Raw genomic sequence first — 24,162 nt, 5'->3', positions numbered from 1 at the left:
TCAGTGATATTTTGCAAGTTTTGAAAGTAGACTGATTCAATGTGGTTAATGATGCATATTCTTTTTTCCCCATCTTATCGACTATGGTGAAAACCACTTGTTAATAAGCCAACATTGTCTGAAACCACATCTTTAGTCATTGAGCTTTAAATCACCGACTGGGAGATCTTTCTCTTTGAAAATCTATTTAAATCCAAACATGGATACATGTTGAATGCTATCTATTTTTATTAAAGATGTGTTGCTGAGACTTTATATAACATCAGAATTCTTACCTCATTGTCTTATTTTCTTCCCCCAGGTTTTCAAAAGGACTCAAAATGTACAATAAAAATTTGGAGGAAAAAAACCTTCCTGGTCCTGTCATTAATGTGTAAATGTGTCATGAATCACGCAGGTTGTTTGGTATTTACGTGTGGGTGTGGTTGTGTACATTACTACTTGATATATTAGTAATATAATATCCAGCGTTAGCCCGTGTTAATATAATATCCACCCAGGGAGTTAACTGCATAAATTGGGTAGTTCTCAAGGACACACACTTTTAACTTGTAAAAATTAACTAAAAACTATATTTGAAGGCAATTTACTGCATTTATCAAATAATTGTGGGCTAGCTGTAGCCTGTATGGATAATGGATAAAATGCATTTATTTTTTTAAATTTTTTTTTTAGGTATTATAGGACATAGTATTTGGGTACATTTTTATTACCTAGCCTGGTTAGGAAACACAGAAAGCTAAATATAAAAAAAAAAAACAATGCAGGCGAATTTTGAAGCCTGTTTCCATGGTGACGTGATGACTCGTTAGCGTTGTACCAGAGTGAGCTGCAGCCTAGCACTGCTGCTCAGGGATAACCGGTTTTAACCCATGTACCGTTAGCTGTGTCGTAGCTGTGTATAGCACTAAGGTAATGTCTGAAGTAGATGTTCGTGCGGCTGCTCCATCATGATAACTTGCCAGTTAGACCCGTCGATAATCACCGTAAAGGGGCTAATATCCCGGGAAAGCTCGAACTGCGGGCAGCGCGGCCCTGATGCGGTTGGATATCCGACATACAGGAACTTGAGGATGGGAGCAGGTGGAGGGCAAGCGTCTTTAAGGCAAAGTCAACCAAGGAAATTTCCTGTTACACAACCTTTGAGCAGTGAGTAAGCGTGCTCCATAAATGTGCCAGATTCATTCAAAGAAGCTAGCCTAACGGTCCGTAAAATGCTGAGCGCTGTCTGTGTTGTAGAGTCCAGGGACGCGAAACCTCAGCTGACTGGCTTCATAATTGGAGGGTAAGCTATGTGAATATTTTGGAAGCTATAAAAACGCTACGCCACAGATATAATAAAAGAGATGTTCTCACAGTGTTTAACCACTATGCTAGTACAGACTGAAAGAGTGGGTAGCGTTACTGTTTCCGTGCCAGGCTTATATGGAAGACCCGAACTACTGTAATCCAACGTAATTAACACTAGATTATTTTATTTTATTTTTACCTATTATGTAAGTAAGGGAGGCTGGCACCTACTTATTGGCTACTCCACATCATCAGGCTTGCTCAAAAATACATAAAGATACGATTGCAAACATAAAATAAGACAAATTAATACGGAAGTTCCGTAAAAACAAATGTAAAAAATTGCATGGAGATGCAAATAAATACAAAGGAAAACGAAAACACCAATGCATTTCATTTTATCTCATACTGTATGAATAAAGCACATTTTTGAATATTTGTGCAATTAATTGCATATCAATATATTTATTCAGTCATTTAATTTTGATTATGGCATTTTTAGTGCTACATAGATAACCATAAATAATTCCTTCCTGTGTTCCATATCCAGCCCACAACATGAACCACTTATTTCCTTTATAGAGCCCTGTTTTAGGGTGAGTATGAGTATATTAAGGTATTTTACATGATAAAAGATCCAAGAATTATACATAAACGGACTGGTACTTATATAACTGAACACTCTTTGACTCAAGCCTCATTACATAATAATGTACATAATAATCACACTCACATTCATACAAGCACTAAGGACCTTGTCTAACATTCACACCCTGATGGATGCATTGGGGGTAACTTGGAATTCAGTATTTTGCCTAAGGGTAAGGATCCTTGCAGGACTTGCAGACTGGAAGAGCAGAGAAGTGAACCACCGACCTTCTGATTGGTAGATGACCCACTCCCTGAGACAAGGTCGCCCTGAATATAATGCTCAATAACACCAAGAAAATGTCATATTTTTAAATGAAAATCCATACTTTTTTGCATACTGAATAGGAAATACTGTCAAGACATTGCAAAAATAATGATTTGCTAATGAAACTTTATTGTAAAAGAATTGCCCATGTGCAGAAATCACAGAGCTGCAGATTTCAGCTGTCAGTTTTTTAATCTGGAAACTTTTCACCCCGTGCTTCCTGAATTGCTTACTGTAAGCCGGACTGGTTTGATCTGTATTTCATACGTAGCATATGGCCAGAGTGTTCCTACATCATCTCTCCAGGACTGAGATGCAGTGACTGTGCCGGCTACTCTATTAGACACAGAATACCAGCTGGCTGCTTCCTCTCTAGATAGTTCCCTGCAGTGAAACTGTGCTTTGGTTCATTGTACTGCTGAAAAATGAAATTAGCTCTGATTAAGTTGTGCCCAAAGCATATGGCATTACGCATATGCAAAATGTAGTAATAGTATTTTGCACATCCTTGTTCAAGATCCCTTTTCTGTTCTGTAGAAATCTTCTACTGTACCTGCTTGAAGGACAGTGTATGGACTCCTCCAGCATATTTTCCTTTCTACTACATTTACAATTGTTCTAACTTTCAAATCTAAATACCTTGATCTGCCCATAGTACATTTTCCAGTCTTCCCTTTGTCCAATGTGCTCTTCCCCCCTTTCTAATCTGTTAATTTTATTGGCTAGTCTCAGATTTAGCCTTTTCTTTGCACTTCTGCCCAGAAGACCATATTCACGAGTCACCTCTTGACCATTATCCAGTTCAGGACCCATGAGGCATCCCTGCTTCTGACACTAGAGACTCATACACTGGCCTTCTTTCTTAGTCATTTGAAGGGGTCTCTCACATATTTTTTATTGAGGTTGGTGTTAGCTGGTGCTGTTGAGCGAGTTAGTGGTATGAGAGTATCACAAACTATTGTATGAAATATTGTTTTGTTTGACAATTTTCCATACGGGAAATCACAAAAATACTGTGACAAGTTTCAGAGGGAAGATTGTTTTTTAAAATTCATATTGAGACTACAGTTGAACCCACAAAGCAGACGCTCAGCTTTAGCACAGCGCTAACATAATTATTGAAAAAGGGGGATTTCAAATCACCATTCAGCATTTTAACACGATAAAACTCCACTAGGGAACACAGCATGCCACTCGACAGTGGAAGTAATGATTGCTGAAGTTGGGCCTCCGCTACGCCTCCGCTGACTTTCCATTACAAATCAGTAATGGAAAATTATCAGTGAATCGTAAGTAATTCATGATGATTAATCATAAAGATTGTTACTGAAACCATTTTTATTTGATTTAATGTAAAAATAAAAAAGTATTTCTTTATAAAACTTTGACATTTGCTGGTGCCACGACATGTTTTTGTTTTTTTCTAGGTGGTATTCAACTATCTAAAATATAGAATCCACGTGTGCTGATATATTTTTCTCCAATTTTTCTAGGACGCCTACTTTAACCAAAGATGACAAGCTGGAGTTGCAAAACACCAACCCAGAGAGGGATCTCAGCGGGAGGCGCTTTCTGTTAGATAGAAAATGTAAGAACTGCAGAACAGGAGACAGCCTTATGTTAATAAAACTGAGAGGAAACTAAGGAGTTTCTTCTTACTTCCCCACTCAAAATGGGCTGAATTTAAATTTGTGGCATGGGGTTTGTGTGAACTGACTGCCAACAGGTGGAGCTGTTGTCTTACATAGTTTCTTTAGGTCCCTTTCCATTGACTCCAAAGTGGGACATTAGATACTTGCGGGAAACTTACAGATATAACCTGACAGTGGAATTAATGCAGAGCAATTTTCTTATTCCCTTTTTAAGGTGTGATGTTAGAGAGGACCAAAACTGTGATTCCTCCACTGCCAAGAGACTACCATGTGCACAGACCTGGTAACCTCCCATCCTTCAGCCTCTCCAAGGAGCTTTCCCACAGCCACACAGGGCGACCCTTCACCCTGGGGTAACCTTTGGATTAACATCTTTTGGGCAGCTTATTGTAGCTGGAATTTCTTTAAAAAAAAAGCATATTTCATGAGACAGCTGCACAGATATTAGTTATTATACTGAGTCACAGTCTCATGCAGGGTATGACAGATAACATGAAGAAAGAGAAACAGCAGCCAGATAAAAGTATTGTTTTGACACGCATGCATTATCTGTCAGAAAAAAAGAAAAGCTCGAGTAGCTTTTAATGTTTAATTTTCTGGCAGTTCAAGGGCGATTCTAGCTAGAACTGAAAATCATTATGCTGCACAAAAATATTATCTCAATAACAAATTATTCTCAATCTTCTATTTATGGGAAAAGTGGGGTTTGTTGGTCTGAAGCTTTGTAAAATGTCAGCTCTGCGTTCATTATACTCCTTAATGTTTTTACTTGCGTCTCCCAGGTACCCTGAAAGCTATAAACTGAACACAAATCCAGCCGTCCTCATTCCCTCAGCTTTAGTCCTCAGTGGCAGAAACACCTTTTCGGTTGAGAACTGCAAGCTTGGCAGGTATTTTGGCTTTCTAAACAAAATGTGACCAAGCCAGTGTTTTCAGTTAATTCTCAATGCAGCCACCTCTGTTGTGCTTGTGTCGTCTGCAGGCCCAAGGTGAAATATCCATCCTCCAACGTAATGACTGTTAAAAACAATCAGAAAAGTGAGTTCACTTCCTGCTTTGACTTCATTCTCAGCCTTAACACATCAGGTCCACATGTACTGCCTTTACAGCACACTTAGCTTTGAAGTGAAAAAACAAACAGCAAACAGTTTTTTGTGTTTTTATGTAACATGCGGCATATTATTCAAGAGTTTATCTCTAATTAAGATTATTATTACTTAATGACAGGGAAATGTGTGCAGGATATTTAGAGATTAAATATACCCTGTGCTTCTCTCCATCTCTTTCCATTTCTCTCGCCACACAGGCCAGTCCTATCCGGACCCAATAGCTGGAGCCTCTCGCTCTTACATCCACAGGATATCTGAGCTGTCCTCTCTGGAGGGCGAGACGGTGAGGCAGGAAAAGCTCAAGAAAATGAGAAAACCTCGAAAGACTCCATCCTGACAATCACCTCCTTCCCAGTCACACTGGTCGAGGTTAAAAACATTCGAGTCTGTGCCAACGACGGAACAGAATAAACCACTTAGGGCGCCATGTTCATTTCAGTGGCTCGTTCTGACTGCTTGTTTGTCCTCTGTGATATTAGTTTGCTGCTTGGTATGGCTGGTGGTTACATTCTGGGATTCTTAATTACATGTAGTACGGACTTGCTGCAACAATAAATGCCGGTGATGAATATTAGGTAAACATTTTCCAGTCTGACGCACAGCTGTCAGCAGTTTTCCACCCAGCACCTGCATGCAGGATATTTAATTTAGCTTTCTAATGGCTCTTGTATAATACAGCCATATTTCTTTCTGTATCATCTGTATCATATTTCATATGGTGTCCATCTTTGGCCTCATCGTTACCACAGTGTTTCAGACATACAGCATATCTAAGCTTTGTTAAGTAAGTGAAATATTGACATATATAGTAAATAGTTTAGCAAAGCCATTATTGTGCCTTGTTAACTGTCTTCCTGAAATTAAATAAATTTATTTTTGTTATTTTGAGGACCTTCCTTCATGTGTATACCTTTTCTTTCACCACACAGGTTAATATGTGGACCGTCACACCACTTTTTGGTGCAAACACTACATATAGACCACTACAATTAGCAAAATATGCATTCCATATTTACGAAACAGACACAAAACTGTGCCCCCAGATCTGAGAATGTGGTGCTGTCCCACGCAACGCAGCGTTTTGCTGCTGAATACTCTTGTTCATTGTATTTGACAGCAGCCATGCAACTGTCTATTTTTGTGTAGAGAGAAATCTGGACGTGTGCGGAAATATGAGACTTTTTTGAATAGATATAAAAAGAACTGGTCCTTATGCTACTTTCTACAGCCATCTATACTGGATAATTGTGCAGTATTTGGCTACATATTTGAACCATTAATTCATTACTTGAACTATTTATAAGTTTTGTCCCTTTGGTGGAAGTAAAGGTTGTGAAAATATCACATCTGACGTCATTTTAAAGTTTCTTTACAACCCTTTAAAATTTAATAAGATTAAATTAACTTGGCTCTGTGTGTAAATAAAGACGGAACAAGAAAAGAAAGAATGGCTGAAATCGTTTTTCCACTAATTGCTGATGCGTGTTATCACGCTGCTACAGCTCTCCTCTGCGTCACCCTGTGCCAATCAGAAAGACGCAGGGGAAACAGCTGAGATGAAGTTCTGTCGCTGAGATCATTTAGTGCTGAAAGTGACAGATGAAGGCTTCTACGTAGTCTGATATACATTTAAGAGAGTTTTTGTTTCAGTTATTGGTTTTTTTTCTCTTTTTGGCATTTCTGCTGGATTAAACAAAGCAGCAAGGGAGAGGAGAAGAAGCCATCATCAAGGATATCAGTCAGTATGCGCGCTCTGAAACTCAACTGTCAACTGTGTTTAATTTCAGGGAGTGTGTGCCTAAGCTCCCTATTAAATAGCACTGAGATGTTGTCAAACGTCAGGCTCTGTTTGCGTCCCTCCCTCCGCCGGGATTGTGAGGTGTGCATTTCAGGGGCACACAGTGACCTAGAAACACAGAGCCATCCCCTTATTCATACCAAGGGAAGGGGGTGCATGAATGCCCAAATGGAGGCCGGGGCTCCCTCTTCTTGCAGGGTTTTTAGCGTCCCTTTCAAGTGTAGTGAAACAAAATGACCTGGAACAAACAGTCAACAATGAGGTCTTTAATAGGAGCTGTTCTGGGGCCTGCCCACAAGTGGTTTATCGTTTCACTGTAGTTCCACGGGAACCTTGAACAAACGAGACAGTGCTGAATTAAAAGTTCAACTGTCTCTTAAGTCAAGGATCCGATAATGACGAAAACGCCAATTCATTTTATCTCACAAAAGGCATGAAAGCATCAGAAACACGTTTTATGAACTGAAAAAAAAAAGCCAGGTTGTGTTACTGTTTCACCTGACTTGACATTGTGCCGGGTGACTCTATCAGCAAGGATCAGAGAATGTAGCCTGTGTGCCAACACCTCAGATCAAAAATCTCCCAAATATGCTGTGCTGCTATATAAATTTTGATGAGACAAGGTTTCCTCGAAACAGTTCAGGAGACTCAGATGTAAGTTTTTATTATTATTCACTGTGGCTGACTTGATAACACGTGTTCTTGCTGATCATTTTATCTTCCCACTTCTGGTTTTGTCCTTAAACTATGTGCATTTTTATACTAGAGAAAAACTCGTGCTCGTTCCTTTTATTCATTCAGATGTGGTGCATTTTTAATTTTTGCTTACAACTCAGCTTTTTGTCCTTCACGATGCTGCAGTCTCGGCTCGGTATAACATAGACAGATGCCAGGAAAAGACTTTGAGGCCACCGAGATAGACAGGCACCAAAGATAGGCTCCAAGGCCACTCTTCATGCTGAACAGAGTCCTTTAGTTTGAGCAATTTAGGCTTTTCTGACAGAGAGGAAGAAACCCTGTGCTAACATCGCTATTAGGTATGAGATGAAAAGAGCCAGCTCGAGTCTGTGGACAAGCACAGCGCTTTTCTATATTGAAAGTGTTGATCATATGCAGTTTGCCGTGCACAACAATTATCACTTCGTTTGTATACTCTGTACCCCGTGTGTCTGGATTAGCATAAAAAAGGAAACATGTCTGGTAGTCTGTAGTTTGTCAGTGGTCTAAAAATTATGTTTAAGGATCCTAAAAGACAGTTATACAGTGATAAAAAAGAGGTCAAATCTTTTTTTGTCTTTTTCAGAACATCGTATAAAAAACCAAAACAACAACAATTGTAATTTTATCATTTCAAAATGTTTGCACACAGGTCAGGTGACATTTATTTATTTTCATGTCATCAATCTATCCTACCAGAGTGATCTGTTATTCACAGGCATCAGTGAAATTTGAGGTTTGGTAAAGATATATATATTTACACACTTTGCCCTTGACAGAGAAACGCACGCATGCATGCGCACTAGCCCGAGGCCCTAACCTCTCCACTGCTGTGTGACATTTAACGATGTGATTTATGAAATCTACCCCGATAGCTCCACCCTGCCACCTAGCCATTATCATTACTCGAAGCGTCATCTCTCTCAGGGGCAGGGTTCGGTTTCACTCCCCACCCACACATCTTGACTCATCTGCCGGCTGCTGCTAATGTCCGCATTGATTTACATACATATGGATCCATATGCCAGGTGAGGTGACTCATGAGGGGACAATTATCAGTGACGATGTCAGGATCAGGCAGGAGAAAAACTTTCATCAATGTCATTACACTGGCAGCTCTCCAAGGCCAGCCAGCTTGTAGAGCCATTGCTAGAGTGTCATCAGTCCTCTCCGGGGCCTATCCAGCAGTAATGACCTGTAATGAATGGAGTATCATTAGAAGGACGTACAGAACGTCTTGCCATAATAGACGCTGTTGTAAGTGCGACATGAAGAGCAAGGCTCACTGAGTGTTTGCACTGTGAATACGCCCTTTTAAGAACTTTTAAAAGTGTGATTTGGTGACTCGCACTAAGTCAAACACCAAACTTCTCAACTCATTAAATAATAACTCATGCCACTGTGTGGCATAGATCCATGCAAGAAATAGGATAAAATGCCCGTGCATGGATGAACTCAAGTTACAATAAAGGAAACTACTGAAACTCAGTTAAATAAGAACAGATAATAAGAACAGACGGTGCAAAACACTCCCGCACTTGGAAAACCACCCAAATGTACAAATGTAGACGTGAAAGAATGTGCTATAAATTGAGAAGATAATAGACAAAGGCTTCCATTCATGTGGGAGGAACTGACTGTACTCATCAGGAAGAAAGAAACTCGAACTAATTACTTCGACCAGCTCTAATCAAATATTCTCTAAGAACAAACATTTGGGTCTGTTTTCGCTTTGATGTTGCTTTTTTGTTTTTTCAATAGAAAGGCTTAAAAATAAAGTTTCTTTGCAGCACAGAGAAAGCGTTTTCTTAGTCATGGATGACATCATCTTTACAACACATGCCATCTTGTAAAGGTAAATTCTAGTATTTGTCAACCAGAGCTTTTGATGTCAAGAAACCTTTTGAAACTATGGAAACCCAGGTCAAGTCTTCCCTTGAGGAGAGCCAGTTTACATTCCCCATATAGATGAGATGAAGCTAGGGCTGACCCTTCTACCTTCCCACTGCAAGAAGGGGAGGACAGCAGACTTTCATTCATTACTAAATCGATCTTTCTTTGTATCTCCTTCTATCTCTGCTCTTGCCCCAAATGAAGGGGATGGATGACGCAGCAACTTGCGACACTGTTTGGAGATCATAAATATGCTCTATTACTGCTCCCCGTCTTGAGAAACATTAACCGATGTACACTAAGATGACTGGGTGTGTTGCTGTAAGGCTGATTGTCTCCGACAAATGAGCAGTAAGGGCAGGAGGTCCATGGCTGGGAGCCTGTCACATGGAAAACACACATGCTTTGATGTGCGCTTCCTTCATGCTGAGGCTGATGCTGCTGAACGTCTTGCATCAGTGGACAGATCAAATCAGCACTATAGTTGGTTAAAACGGTTAAAAAGTAAGAGACTTCACAGCTGGGATTATTTATTGTGTTTAATATTTGTAGATTTAACTTTAACGTACTTTAACTTTAACTTAACTTTAACTGATTCAGACACTTGCTTCTTAGCGATGCCTCTGCTGATGATTGTGGTGGAGATGAAGGCTATTACTGTCGCTTGACCTACCTGCTCCATAGCATGAAGAATAATCAAAGGACCCAGCCAGACCCCCTTGTGAAAGATTATTTTTCAAGACAGCGAAGTATCCAGTTATTACTAGTGTCTACCTCTTCAATAGCAGGAGGCGTGAGGAGGCCTCATTTCCTGCTGATGCTCCCTGCAGAGGCCCCATTTGTTGGCCGTAATAATGTGGAAGAGGCTGAGCTTCTTCAGCAACAGTAACAGTCAGGCCCCCTGGAGCATATAAGTAAAAAATGGTTTTTGTCTGCCCTCTCCAATTTGTCATCATCAATCAGCAGCAGCATTAGAAATCCTTGCCATATATTGTGTAGCCCTCCATCATGCCATTAAAGAGGGCACGACTGGGCTTGTCCTGCATTATAAAGTTGATAGTCTTTCATTTCACATTGAGGAGTTTCAGTTTTTACTGAAAAATTATGAATTGCGCATTATATTAACACTACACTGTGGTTTGTAAATAATGCAAACTGGAGCTCCTGTGCAACATACAGCACTGTGAAAAAGTATTTGCCTCCTAAACCTAATAACTGTTTGTGCCACCTTTGGCAGCATGAACTGCAATCAAGCGTTTGCGATAACTAGCAGCGAGTCTTTTGCATCACTGTGGAGGAATTTTTGACCCACTTGTCTTTGCAGAATCGTTTTAATTTATCTACATTTGGGGGTTGTTTGAGGTCATACCAAAGCACTTCAACTTGAATTATGGCTGGACTTTGACTAGGCCACTGCAAACCCTCTTTTTGTTTTGTTGGGCCATTCAGAGATGGACCTGCAGGTGTGTTTTGGATCATTGTCCTGCTGCTTAAGCTGAGGGCTCTTGAGCTTTAGGGCATGAACTGATTTCTCCTTCATGATCATCTGGTAAAGAGCAGAATTCATGGTTCCATCTATTATAACAAGTCCTCCAGACTTTGAAAAAGCAGAGCAGCGCGAGACCATCATATATTCTTTTTATAAAAGGCTCGAAATGTCTCGTCATACCACAGAATATTTTCTCAGAAGTCTTGGGGATCTTCAAGATGTTTTTTGGCAAATGTGAGATGAGTCTTTTTATCCTTTTTGATCAGCTGTGGTTTCCTACTGGGAACTCTCCCATGGAGGAGATTTTATCTCTTTATTATTGTTGAATCGTGAACTCTGACCTTGACTGAGGCAAGTGAGTGAAGTTCTTTTCATGTTGTTCTGGGTTCTTTTGGGAGCTCCTGGATGAGTCACGGGGCGATCGTGGCTCAAGAGTTGGGAGTTCGCCTTGTAATCGGAAGGTTGCCGGTTCGAGCCCCGGCTTGGACAGTCTCGGTTGTTGTGTCCTCGGGCAAGATACTTCACCCGTTGCCTACTGGTGGTGCCAGTGTCCGGCAGCCTCGCCTCTGTCAGTGCGCCCCAGGGTGGCTGTGGCTACAATGTAGCTTGCCATCACCAGTGTGTGAATGGGTGGATGACTGGATATGTAAAGCACTTTGGTGTCCTTAGGGACTAAAAAAGCGCTATACAAATACAGGCCATTTACCATTTACAGGCCATGGGTGTGTTCTTGGAGTGATTTTGGTAGGCTCATGTGAAGGTTCACCACTGTTCTACATTTTCTCACTGTGGTTTGCTGGAGCCCCAAATCCTTAGAAAAGTGTTTGTAAATCAAAATATGTGGTTAATGACAATTAATTTATGATTTAGAAGAGGTGCAACTACTTTGTCATACATGCCCAAGTAGGTTTGGATAGGTTGTTTTCCTTATTAATAAATAAAATAATCAGTTAAAAACTGCATTTTGTATTTACTCAGGTTATTTTTTTTTACTTATATTATAATTAGTGTGATGAACAGAAACATTTAAGTGTTACAAATACGGAAAAAATAAGAAATCAGGAAGGGGGCAGATAATGTTTTCTTAGCATTGTATTTAAACGGGTTTCCATGTTGTATGCAGTTTATAACAGTATATAACAGGTTATCAGTGATTGGTAAAAGGAGATATTTTGGGAAATATGATTCTTTGTTTCCTTGATAAGACTGATACCACTTTCTTGTTTGCCTTCATAATATGACCTACAACCAGTAGATGGTTATTTTAGATAAGCACAAAACTGGAAACAAAGTCAAGAAGGAATTAGCTTCCAGCATTTAGGAATTGAGTAGTGCATTAAAAGTCCTTTGTTTTTGTTTAAAACAAATAGCACACATGTTCAGAATTGCAGGAAACAACTGCACGCATAAAACAATTACCTTATTTATGGCTGAGCTCAGGGGAAGCTGATATGTAGATTTTTTTTGACAGCCTCTGACCCAGTGAAGCTAATCTTTAGTCTACGTAAACCTCACAAGCAAAACAAGCACACAGACAAAATCATACCCGAACGGTTTGGATTTCTGCTGGATTACAGGAACTTGAAAGGGAAAGAGAAAAAGGGAGAGAGGTGAGAAGGGGACGGTGTTATACAGTAGAACAATTGATTGGAGACCTGCCAAATTCTCACATTCCTCCCTTTCTTTTGGGACTCGGAAACCTGGGGTGGCAGAAGGTCACAGGTATTCTGAAGAAAGAGGGTCAGAAAAAAGGTAAACAAGAATAAGGCAGGTAAGAAAGAGGCAAAAAAGAAAGAACAGAGGCGGGATGGTAAAGCATGCATCACCAGCTCACCCCTCCCTTGTCCTCATCGTCTCCTCCCGAGTGTGATCGACTGGAGGGAGGTGCTCAGCTGGGAACAGGGAGAGAGACACCAGCTTTGAGGAAAGGCAGGCACACACAACACGAAAGCCAGTGCTGGAATTGGGTGTTTTGTACTGTAGGTTGCATTGCAGACCTGTTTCTGGAGGGAAACTGAAGGGCTGGACACAGGAGACGGACACAGGAATTCCAGGTCACAAGGGCTCCTGTGGCAGAGCTCAGTCCTGGCTGGGTTGGGCTGGGCTGGTATTCCAACCTCTCCCTCTCACGGTCACGAGCATGAAAGAAGCAGAACCAGAGCAGGAGTAAACACAGGTAGAGACGTGTGTGAGCACAGTCTGGGGGGAAACCAAGAGGCTGGCATCTTACTTCAGAGGTTGACTTCTGGCCTCACTCCATCATGATGGGATTCTCTGTTCAGTTTGCCTGCTGGTTGCTGGTAGTTTTTGCTCTAGGTGAGAACCACCTGGTGAGTGGAGGTTGTTCAGGGAAGTGCTGCAGAGGCAGAGACACAAACTGTTTGACCACTGACTGGAGGATGGACCGTGTGCACGGCACATGCTACTGTGATGAAGGCTGCGTCAGAACTAAAGACTGCTGCTTTGACTACTTCACAGAGTGTCCAGGTGAGTGATGAATGGATGGAACTGTTTATTTTTTGGTGCGCACCTTAACTTTATGATACCCGACCTCTTGCTATCTTCTAAATCTGTTGTCCAGAAGATAAAACAAGACAAATTATCCCCACTATCTGGTCATTAGTGGGCTGCTTATCACACAACATACCTCTAATGAGAGAAGTGGCATGGGTGGATGCGTTCCACATTTTCCCATAGATGTCAAATTGTGTGCATTTAACTTCAGTCCTTTCCTGTCTTTTGTTGTTTTCTTCAGCTTCTAACATGGCGCAAACCCCACATAATCTCTGATTTTGTGTTTCTTGCATGTGTCTCACCTGCCACATTACAAAAAATAATCAGCACACCAAATAACCCCAGTAGCTCTGAGCCTAACCTCATTTCAGTGGGCTGGCTGGCCCACATAATGGAATTAGTACAAATATTTTAAGAATGTGGTTCTGTCAATCAGTTGTAGCGATAACAGCTACAGTCAAACAAGCTAGGCACATTTAATATGTGTTATGGGCCAGTAGTGACTAAATCCGAATGTTTAATGCATCAAAGTGGAATCATAGAGCAGGCACAAAGAAAATAAATCACAGGACTCAGTCACTGATTGAGCGGCGCACTTGGCGCACTGTCAGAATACTTGTATCAGAGCAGGAAGCACTAATTCCACAAGTCACAATCGATGCTTCATTAATCCAAAGTTATTTCCTGGATATTGAGTCACATTCCACTCTTCCACCGGAATATTATAATTATTCATCCCTTAAAGAACAATGGTATATCTTACTGTCGATGGGAATTGTAATCCTGGCACAAAAGCTAAGATCTTAGGGAGTGAGTCTTTGGTTTAAATGCAGTTTAATTGTTCGCTGCAACAGAGGATTTCCTCTAATAACGTTTCTCTCTTGATACTGGTGCCAACATCCAGCTCAGGACTGTGTTGTGAGCGACTGGAGCTTTTGGAGCGGCTGTGCCAAACCCTGCCAGCCTTCGGTGCGAATCCGTGTTCGTCACATAGAGCAGCAGCCCCACAACAGTGGCCAGCCCTGCCCCGGCCTTGAGCAACGAGCTGGCTGCAGGGAATACAGAGACCACCTGGGTAGACACTGTGGCTTCAATTCAGGTATACAACCAGATGAACACTCTCTGGTTTTACTGTATCTGCATTTTTGTGTGTGTGTGTGTGTGTGTGAAGTTGCATGCATATTTTCTTGCATTTGAGCCTGTTTTGTAATTCATAGATGATCTGGTTTCTCTTATCAGGTCCTGCATTCATCACCAGCATGGCGTTTGCCAAGGGAAGGCCCAAGCACGACAGCTACGGAAACCCCCTAAACCCTGGGTAGGTTTCATATCATGGTACTATAAAGCCTGCAGACGCTCTCTGAAACTGCACAGACCTCAAGAATCTTTAAATTCAAGAGTTGAAAGGTTCATGAATGCTTTCAGGGGAAAAACCTCTTTTTTTGTGCTTTGTATCACAAATGAAATTGAAAGGAGAAAACAGCTCAACGTTTTCCAACCAACGAGCTACCTGTAGGTGTTTGCCCACCTGGCCTTCTGTCTACAGACCATTAAACATAGCGATGCTGAAAGACTGCCAACAATCCTTTGAAATTAAATACTCAAGGCTGTCACATGAAAAGCGCATACACAAAAGGTTGGGATGACAGTAGGTGCGGTATTGCGAGCAGTTCAAAGCATCTATATGCTTAATTATTGTTATTCCTTTCATTAGAGCTGTGTCCCTGCTACTGGGGATAAAGTGGGTTTTTCTTTTTTACTGATCAGTAATTCCCAATATCGCCTAACCAAGTGATGATGCCTCGATGTCGCTCTCCTGTGCGTTAAGGGTTTATTTTGTTTGAATTCTACTGTCTCAGTATTCCAGGATTTATTTGTTCACCTTCATTACTCTAATCCTGTCGCCCTTTAGGTTTTGTGTGGAATTCAAGCTAGAGTCACGGACGCCCCACTGCACTGTGGAGAACCGGCCTCACACACTGTGGATGCGCTACATAACAGAGGGCTTTAACGTGTGTGTGGCATGTGAACCTCCTGCCATGCGAAACAATACCAGCAGCTGCCAGGGAGACGGTCAGGAATCAGACAAGTATGCAGTTATCGGCCATTTTACATGTGTTTTTCCTCCAGTCCAGATATATTTAAACTGTTTGGCTGTTTACCAAAACACATTTAATTTACAGCTGAATGTGGTCTAAAAGGGCAGACTCTCAGCTTTTATTCTTTTTTTTTTTTTTTACAAACTGAAGGAACGTTTAGGAATGGTGGTTATTTATTATGTAGCCCCCTTTTTCTTTAGGGACCAAAATATCTGACTGAAAAGCTGCTTCATGGACAGATGTGGGCTTCTCGGCTTATTTTTTGAGCAATTTTGAACGTAAAACATCTGGAAAAATTCCGAGTGTACCATTTGCATTTGAAAACTGTGGGTTTGAACCCACAACTTCCAGATTTCAGTGGATTTCTACCTATGTGGTATGTGACTTTTGTTGCCATGATGCCAGGTCTCTCTTGGAAATGAGATTTTTAATCTCAATGAGATTTAAAAACCTGTGAGAGAGGTGGAACTTTAGAAGTGGTGAATGTTTAACAAAGAGATAATAACTCAATGGTGTGCTAAGCAAAGTAAAAAGGCATGATTTTCCATTGATAATTAGATAATTGTAGATGATCCGTTTCACGGTAAAAGAACACCCCTCATAACACCTAACCAAGTGGTGAACATTGCCCAGGGGCAGAAAAAACAAATTTAAACATCTAAAAATACCAGACAAGTTGTGAAACAGCATTTGTTTGGACTAATGAAAGTATAATATGTATGTTTCGTTATTTGAAGCATACAGCAATACTTGCAAGATGGAAGACAGAATGAGATGGGAACACAAGCCAATCGAGCATGCACTTCAATTCCTGAAGAGCAAACTAAATGGCAAAAAAACTAAAGGCCTGGAAAACCATCAGGAAGGAGGAAACTCATCAGTGTGCATGGCTTTCAGTCAGTCTGTCAACCATAACTAACAAAATCCTAAAAGGTAAACATTTTGGTTATGATTATGCTCACTTATCCAGTTTGAGCCCCTGAAAGGAGCTGAATTAAAGCTGAAAGTCTGCATTGAAATTGCATTGCACTTTAATCTATTGCACTACCGTACAGAGCCAAAGTTATGGAAATTGTGTTCCTGTCTACAACGCCCTAACTGCACGATTTCACATAAAAATCTAAATCAGTTCATAAAACTTAAAACAGCTACAAAATTAGTCCACCTTCTGCTTCAACACTTAATGTGCCCTTGCCTTAAGCTAAGCAGTGCTGAGATCTTGTGAAATTACTATGTGAAACCATGTGCATAAAGTGGTATGAAACCAGTGGTTTAACTGTGCTGCAGGGAGACTGTGCTCCACTGGCAGGCGGTGGGGAACCCACAGTGCAGCGGGACTTGGAAGAAGATCCAGAAAACTCAGCGGTGCGCCTGTCCGCCACAACACAGTTTTGTCTTCATCTGATATTGGATTTCACGTGAACATCTAAAAACCAATCATCAGTGGGCAGCCTCAACACATCGTCTCTCTATCAACACTAAGAGGAGGCCTAATTTTGCAGATATGTCTTTTAATATGGTCCAGATCAGTGTAAAGTATTTTTAAATAGCAGATTTTCATACACATTAAAATAGAAAGACACTTGTACAGCATTCCACCTTTTCCTCACACACATTAAGCACACTTCCTTTTATTTTGGTTATAAAACAATGCTATTGTACGCAAATGTCTTGTCTTACACCTTATTTATCTAAAAAACAAACAAACGTGGCCTTAAATATAAAAAACTAAAAACTTTTACATCGTTTCCTGTGATTGCTCTCTGGTGGTATGACTGGGTGCACACAGCAGCAGCAAAGCACATACACTGACACGGTTAAGCTTTAGCTGGTCAGCTAAAAAAGACTAAATGAGTGAAATATGCTCAGAGCATTGTCACATTGTTACACATCGTCAAATTTACCCAGTCACAGCAGACCAACTTACCCAGATCACCGTTCTGTGCTTGAGCACCCTCTGGTGGTAAATTGTTTCAGTGCAAACATAGCAGAGCATGCAACTAAAACCATTAAAAAAAAAAATCAATAGAAAAATCAGGTGATTTTATTTACAGGTCAAATGCTACATTGTACGAATTAGAGAAGCTCTGTGTGTCTTTATCCCACTTCATGTGCCCTCGTTAGAACTCTCCAGCGGTCTTTGAGCATGGTGCCGGTGCGTCCTTCAAAGTCATAATCCATTAAGATACGAGACCACTTCCCCTGCCCGTGACGTTTAACACCATCCTTGAGGTACTTGTCCAGCTGGGAGGTCCATTTCTAGATAAAAAGGAAAAACCATAAACTCCTGCTTTCTATGCTTAAAGGAATATTTATAACTCCTTAAACTGATTTGTGGATTAATTGGTTCTACTTACTTGAGGGGGTTTTCTTGTTTTTTGTGCCTTTTTTGTGTCTGGTGAATTTTCTGTCATCTGGGATAACTCTGATGCTGTAAGGTTTGAAATTAATTTACTTGTATTCAGGCTCAAATATGATGTGCTGGTAAATAAATTTCAAAAGAAAAATTCAGAAACCATTCAAAGCCACAAGGAAATTAAAACCCACCATTACTGGAGATTCGACGTAGAGAAAAATGACGCTTCTTGCATGTATCAGGCTTCCACACATCTGTATTTATGGTTGAGAGTAGTTTCCGTTTTGGTCTGTGGAAGAGTAATACAGTGCGACACAATTATTTCCTTAACCTACACGTGTAATTTAAGTGACCCTGAATGTGACGTGGCAGTACTTCAGACACTGCAGATTTACTGGGATTTTCACAACCATCTCTAGAGAATGGTCCCAAAAGAGAAAATGCCCAGTGAGCCACAGTTCTCTGGGTGAAAATCCCTTGTTGATTTTAGGGGAGAATGGAAACATGGCTTTGAGCTGGTGGGAAAATATGCTGCAGGACAGCAACTCTGACTGCGCATCAAACGTCAAAGAAGATGCGCGACAGCAGCAGAAGGGCACACTGCACATCCTGATGGTGGGGGTCAGAATTTGGCACAAACAATATGAAAACACGGTTCAGGCTGGTGCTGTAGGGAATATTTTCTTGGCACACCTGTCCCCGAAATAGGATTTATGCTACTATGTGAAATCTATGTCACAGGTACCTAATCAGAAACCCCTCTGAAACTCACACCCCAACTACTTTGAGTGGCCTCTTGATTCCTCCTGTGCATTTCCTGCTTCTTTCGAATGAATCATTGAGAGAACATCAATCCCTGCGTCAACATATGGACTCTCAGATTGAATTCCTCGAGGGAGATTCCTTAAACTATCAGGACTGATGTGAGGGGATGTAAAAAGAAGTGGAAAAACTTCACCAAGGACACTTTTTTTTAGCCTCTGGGGAGAAAACAAAACTAAACAAAAAACCCCAAAAGAAACTGGAAAAAGGGGACCTAGGAAGAGAAGACGTCCTAGAATCATTTAGGCTGGCAGAGGATATAAAAGATTGGGACATAACTGTAACGCGTAGTGCACAAGTGTGAATGCCGGCAAAGGCATTGGCCACAAAAGTCTGAATCAGCCATTAGTACCAAGCAAGCATTGTTACAATGCCACAGGCTGCCTGAATATTGCCATATGTCCATCCCTTTATGGCCACAGTACACCCATGTTCTGATGGCTGTGTGCCATGCCACAAAGCTCAGACCATCTCAAACTCGTTTCTTGAACACAACATGAGTTCACTGTACTGAAATGACCTCCACAGTCACCAGATCTCAATCAAAGAGGGCAGCTTTGGGATGTGGTGGAACAGGAGATTCATACCATGGATGTGCAGTTGACAAATCTGCAGCAACTGTGCGATGCTATCATTTCAATATAGACCAAAATAACTGAGGAATGTTTCGAGCACCTTGTTGAATCTGTGCGATGAAGCATCAAGGTGGTTTGGAAAGCAAAATGGGCTCCAATACAGTACTAGCGAGGTGTACCTAATAATATGTCTGGTGAGTGTTAAACATATTCTTACTGACCTGTGACATGTGGTGTTTCCTTTCCTGTTAGGACATAAATAAAACTGAATATTTAGCATGAAGGAGAAGCAGAGTTTAAATAAATGAGGCTTTTCAAAAATACTACGACTTACTTTCTGTCCTCCGTGACATCACTGGCCTTCTTTGAAAGAGAGCTGTCCCGGGGCCCCTCGTCCTCCAAACCTTCAGTTTTGTGTGAGGACTGCACCATCTTTGAAGCTGCCTGATGATCAGAGAGGTAGACATAACACAGACATTTAGCTCTGCTAATTTATGCATATAAATATGACCCTTTCATAAACTTCTAAAAACAACTAACTTTCTGGTCTAAGTACTGCTGTAATGAAAAGCAAAATTAATGAGGGCAGTCATTAGCATACCCTTCCAAGTACAGCCATCAAGAGGTCATTGGCTTGCGTAAATCATTCATAAAACTTTCCTGAATAAGCGAGTCTGTTAGGCCCTGAGGACGACTCTACAGAATGCAGCAGTTTGCCCTTCCAACTAATTTGATGACAAATTGTCAATTAGCTATGACTGATAACGTCACATCAGCACCTTCAGTTGGTCTGAGCGCCATTACTCAGGAGGATAAGAGCGTAGTTTCAGCACAAAAGGAGAAAACAAGAGGAGGAGAAATTAATATCTGCAAAAATTTGTGTAAGCATTGCCTGTTAACTACCGAGAAACTTTGGACACCTCATGTACACCCATCAGCAAGCCACAGCATTAAAACCAGCGCTGTGATTATCTCTTCACAACAATCCAGAGGTGCGATATATCAGGCAGCAAGTGTCAGAGCTTGAAGTCCACGTGTCAAAAGCAGAAAAAAGTGGGCGAGCACAGATCTGTGGATTTTATGATGATGGCCAAACTGTAACTGTTATGCAGCCCCAGAGTCCCATGATGACAAGTGTCCACTGATCGGTGCATTTACCCAAAAAACCTTCCATCTCACTAAGAGTGCAAAGGGGTTTTTATACATTTTGGCTTGGACATAAGTTTGGAGAGACAAGGCTGAGATGGTTTCGACATGTGCAGAGATGGAGGTATGTAGTGAAAAAGCATATGCAGAAGGTTGGTGTGACAAAAGACGATGCTAAAGAAAGGGTGAGATGATCCGCTGCGGTGCCCCTAAAGCAGAAATCCAAAAAAAGTCGACAATACTTTTTGCAAAAAAAACCAAAACATTTCTAAGAGTTTAAAGTGAATTTTAAACTTACAACTTAGGAAATAAAATATTCAGCCCAGAACCTGAAACATAATACGTATAAATATATCTAGTCTAGTTTTTTAAACAAATATTTTAATTTACTCTGTGAACACAGTGCTGTATGACTTGTAGAAACTCAGTATGTAGGCCTGACAAACAACTTGTGAACTAAGGTTGGGATGGACATCATGTTGGCCTTGATTTTAAAGTAGTAGGGCTTTAAATAACTGAGACACGAACCTGTAGGTTTTAAAGGTTATTCTCAAAATTCTCAGAATTGTGATCTCAATATTGACAATGATAGTAGTGAGTGTGATTTTTCACATAGTTGAGCAGACCTGTGTTCCAATCTCATTCTGATACTGGCTGTGACATAAAACACAGGTTCTGCAGGTGCTGTACCTTGAGAAGGTAGTCAGAAGGATTCTCCTCCAAATAGGCATCCAAGTAGGACTGGACTGTCTCTAGCAGGCGACTGAAGCTGAAGCTCATGAGGAATGGGTGGTAAGTCTCAGCCTGTGCAACTATTTTCGAAAGCTTAACTCTTAAACCCTGTTAAAACACATTAGTTGTTAAAATCGCTTAAAATCTGTTACTGAATAATTAAAACGTTCCAAAATTGACCTTTATTTTGAAAAGGAAAGGGAGAATAACTGCCATACAGACCTGTGGAAGTTCAAGGTTATTCTCAAACCACCTGAGGGCAGAGGAGGCAGAAGACCTTTCACCCTTCTCCAAGCAGACAGCAACAGACTAGGCACAGGGTAAATGTATGACATTAGACTCAAAATCAATACATGCAGCCAACATCAGGACTTAAAGCCTGCTCGTTTCATAATCAAACATCTGTATAGTTTCAGCACTGGTGTTGTGTTTTCCCCCCCACATAGTAAAATGTTTAGTTCCCTCAAAGAGAGCTAAAGGAAAACCACCAGCACTGCAATGGATCGTGTTTGAACTAGTTTTGTTAATCACCGTTTCTTTTACTCAAGCATGACGCTCCTTTGTGCTCTCAAAATTGAAAAATGCATATGAGGTGAAACAAACTCTTTCCCTATATTGTTTGTAGCTCAATTACAAGTGAAGTAATCCCCCAAAGGCCCATACTGAGGCAGGAAAAACAAAGCAAAACTTTATTACCTGTACAATCAAAAGGATGGCAACGTTTTTAAACAAACTTTCGTCTGCCACAGTGTTTTTGAGGTCTGACCAGAGTCTGGCAGCCGACATCAGAGGCATCACAGAGGCATCATCTTCAAACTGCACATCTGAAGAAAAACAGTGTTTTACAGGACAAGGAAACAGGAAGCCAACTAGGATGAAGGACAGAAAGAGTCTGCTGCTGTTTTTTTTGTTGTTTTTTTTAGTAAAACAGTATACCCCCAGCGACCACTTTATTAGGTACAACTACTCAGCTCCTTGTTAACGTAAATATCTAGTAAGTAAGTAGTAAGTACATGGCAGAAACTCAATGCAGGTAGACACTGTCAAGATGGGATGTGGATGTAACGGGAGATTTAGATCATGCTGACAAATAACCACAATTCTAGGCCACGGAAAGTTAATGCATCACTGATGAAGAGACAGGTGGGTATATACATTTTTAGTCAGTGATTTCCAACCCCTTTCTCATCTTTAATAGTTTTTAATGTAGCTTGCCATCGCCAGTGTGTGAATGGGTGAATGACTGAATGTAGTGTGAAGCGCTTTGGGGTCCTTAGGGACTAGAAAAGCGCTATACAAATGCAGACCATTTTAATAGTTTTTAATGTGTATTTAAAAAACTGTGGCATCATGTTTTCTTACCCAGCAGCTTTCCGTGCATGACTCTTGCCAGGAAGTCACAGATCTTTGCTTTCTCATTTCTCTTAGGAGATAATTTCTGAATGGCTGAGGAAAAAAAGAATAAATGAAAAAAAAAAAATGTGTTAGGCACAACATTTTCAGAAACTTTGTGAAGACTTATACGTACACGTATATTTACATTAAAGTTACCAACGAGAGGTTCTTCCTCTCGTTTTTCTGAGTAAAGGTGCCAGTTGCATTTAACAACAACATGACAGGTCTTAACAAAAAAATGAAAAAATACATAAAAATAGACATGGCTTAAAGAGTTTCACCTCGGACGCTGTTTTGGCGTCTACTCCTTAAACATATCTCACCTTTATATCTGTCATATTTTACGTGATATTTGGTTCTTTTATGTTTGTCTTTACCAACTTTTAAACTTTAACTAATGGTAAACTTGGGAAGCTAATCTAACACCATTGGAATAATCATAAATTAAGCATAAATATACGTAACCTAGGTGCCTCACTCACTCTGGAAAGCTGAGAGCGTTTCGTTGAATTCATCACGTTTGCTCTCCTTAAAACGCCGACACAAACTTAGAAACATGAAGTCCGACATCCATCCTGTAGCTACGGCGGTAATGTTAGAAAAACTGACACCTTCTTCGATGCTATTTACATCTGAAGCGGTTCTGTTATTATTTTCAGCCGCCATGTTTATGTGTATTCCTGTTTTTCTTTTAAAAACACCCGCGCGCTCACCATTTACCAGCCAGTTTGAATTCGCTAATTGGACTGCAGCGCCCTCTGGCGTTCAGGAGGAGTAACTAAATATCAATATCACCTTGTTCAGATCGTGCCAAAACAATTTGAGGCAACTGCAAGTTGAAGAAGTTGTTCACTGCATTAAGTTTCAGATATAACTTGTAGACTCGTAGGGTAGTATTTAATTTTAGGTATAAAGCAATTCTCAACCTTTTATGCAGTCAAACTTTGAAAACTTGCCTTTTGTATTGTGGAGAACATTTGAGTACAGAAAACTCACTCTCATGTTTAAGATTTGAGGTTTATGACTTGCCATGTTACCCTGCTGAAGTAGCCTCTTAGCTGACAGGAGTGGCACCTGATGTGGTCGTCTTCTGCTGCAGCCCATCAAGCCGTTTCCCTCTGACCTCTGGCATTGACAATTTTTTTGGGGTGGGATGCCTTGGGAACATTTTCTTTTTATTGGATCATTCACTGTGAACCATACAGGTTGTGCAGGGTATCAGGTGAAATCAGCTGAGTATAACAGTTATAATAGTTATAACAGCCTTAACTTTGTTTACTTTTCTGATTGTATCAGTTCTTTCATTAGGACCCTTCATGGAACTTGGAAGCAGGTCTGGAAGAACTGATTGTAGCAACAAAAATGTGTTTGTGTGTGTTTTTTGTAAATAAAAATACATTTGTAATAAATATTTTGTTGCCATTTGTGTTATTTCTTTCTTATTTCTGACCCATTTTAGGCAATGAGTCATAAATTCAGAATTTTCCAAATATGTAATTATATTATCTTAACTTATCCACCTGGTAATCCAGCAAATCAGTGACTTATCTTCCTCCCCTCACCCCTAACAAGCCAAGGGGTACATGGCTACCCCTCCTTAAGCCTGGTTCTTCCTGTTAAAAGAGACTTTTCTCTTCCCTCTGTCACCAAAATGCTTGC

The 24,162-nt window shown here is 40.6% G+C and overlaps 3 protein-coding genes, 1 long non-coding RNA gene and 1 other non-coding gene across 6 annotated transcripts; 3 read left to right on the top strand and 2 right to left on the bottom strand.

Annotated features, from left to right (window-relative positions):
• Positions 1-38: 38 nt before the first annotated feature.
• On the top strand, positions 39-131 carry LOC121812519. The gene has a single exon (XR_006053123.1). It is a non-coding gene; the product is annotated as a small nucleolar SNORD12/SNORD106 (small nucleolar RNA).
• Positions 132-304: 173 nt separating this feature from the next.
• On the top strand, positions 305-5,849 carry si:ch211-171b20.3. The gene is made up of 7 exons (XM_005912155.3): positions 305-1,149; positions 1,240-1,285; positions 3,700-3,794; positions 4,073-4,211; positions 4,641-4,748; positions 4,841-4,896; positions 5,165-5,849. Exons 1-7 carry the CDS (start codon positions 951-953, stop codon positions 5,302-5,304), a joined length of 783 nt encoding a protein of 260 aa, XP_005912217.1. The 5' UTR covers positions 305-950; the 3' UTR covers positions 5,305-5,849.
• Positions 5,850-11,883: 6,034 nt separating this feature from the next.
• On the bottom strand, positions 11,884-12,994 carry LOC106633306. Its single transcript, XR_001336518.2, has 3 exons — positions 12,862-12,994; positions 12,699-12,756; positions 11,884-12,591 (listed from the first exon to the last, which is right to left on the bottom strand). It is a non-coding gene; the product is annotated as an uncharacterized LOC106633306 (long non-coding RNA).
• Positions 12,995-13,003: 9 nt separating this feature from the next.
• LOC102303788 (somatomedin-B and thrombospondin type-1 domain-containing protein) lies at positions 13,004-17,377 on the top strand. 2 transcript variants are annotated; one of them, XR_001336513.2, is made up of 6 exons: positions 13,004-13,351; positions 14,283-14,477; positions 14,618-14,696; positions 15,291-15,467; positions 16,765-16,955; positions 16,986-17,377. XR_001336513.2 is itself a non-coding variant. In XM_005912157.3 (5 exons), exons 1-5 carry the CDS (start codon positions 13,126-13,128, stop codon positions 16,880-16,882), a joined length of 795 nt encoding a protein of 264 aa, XP_005912219.1. In that variant the 5' UTR covers positions 13,004-13,125; the 3' UTR covers positions 16,883-17,377. The 2 variants fall into 2 exon arrangements, 1 of the variants encoding a protein (XP_005912219.1); XM_005912157.3 differs by having other exon boundaries at positions 16,765-17,377.
• A 122-nt stretch (positions 17,378-17,499) lies between these two features.
• On the bottom strand, positions 17,500-24,162 carry terf1 (telomeric repeat binding factor (NIMA-interacting) 1). Its single transcript, XM_005912156.3, has 10 exons — positions 22,986-24,162; positions 22,471-22,554; positions 21,805-21,932; positions 21,331-21,417; positions 21,067-21,216; positions 19,565-19,674; positions 19,452-19,475; positions 18,025-18,122; positions 17,835-17,908; positions 17,500-17,736 (listed from the first exon to the last, which is right to left on the bottom strand). The coding sequence occupies exons 1-10, from the start codon at positions 23,167-23,169 to the stop codon at positions 17,575-17,577; spliced, it is 1,101 nt and encodes a 366-aa protein (XP_005912218.1). The 5' UTR covers positions 23,170-24,162; the 3' UTR covers positions 17,500-17,574.

The sequence above is a fragment of the Haplochromis burtoni genome, unplaced genomic scaffold (genome assembly GCF_018398535.1).
Source record: "Haplochromis burtoni strain Fernald_Lab_line unplaced genomic scaffold, NCSU_Asbu1 Contig_1, whole genome shotgun sequence".
NCBI classification, from domain to species: domain Eukaryota; kingdom Metazoa; phylum Chordata; class Actinopteri; order Cichliformes; family Cichlidae; genus Haplochromis; species Haplochromis burtoni.
This window is presented reverse-complemented; position numbering and strand designations above follow the sequence as displayed.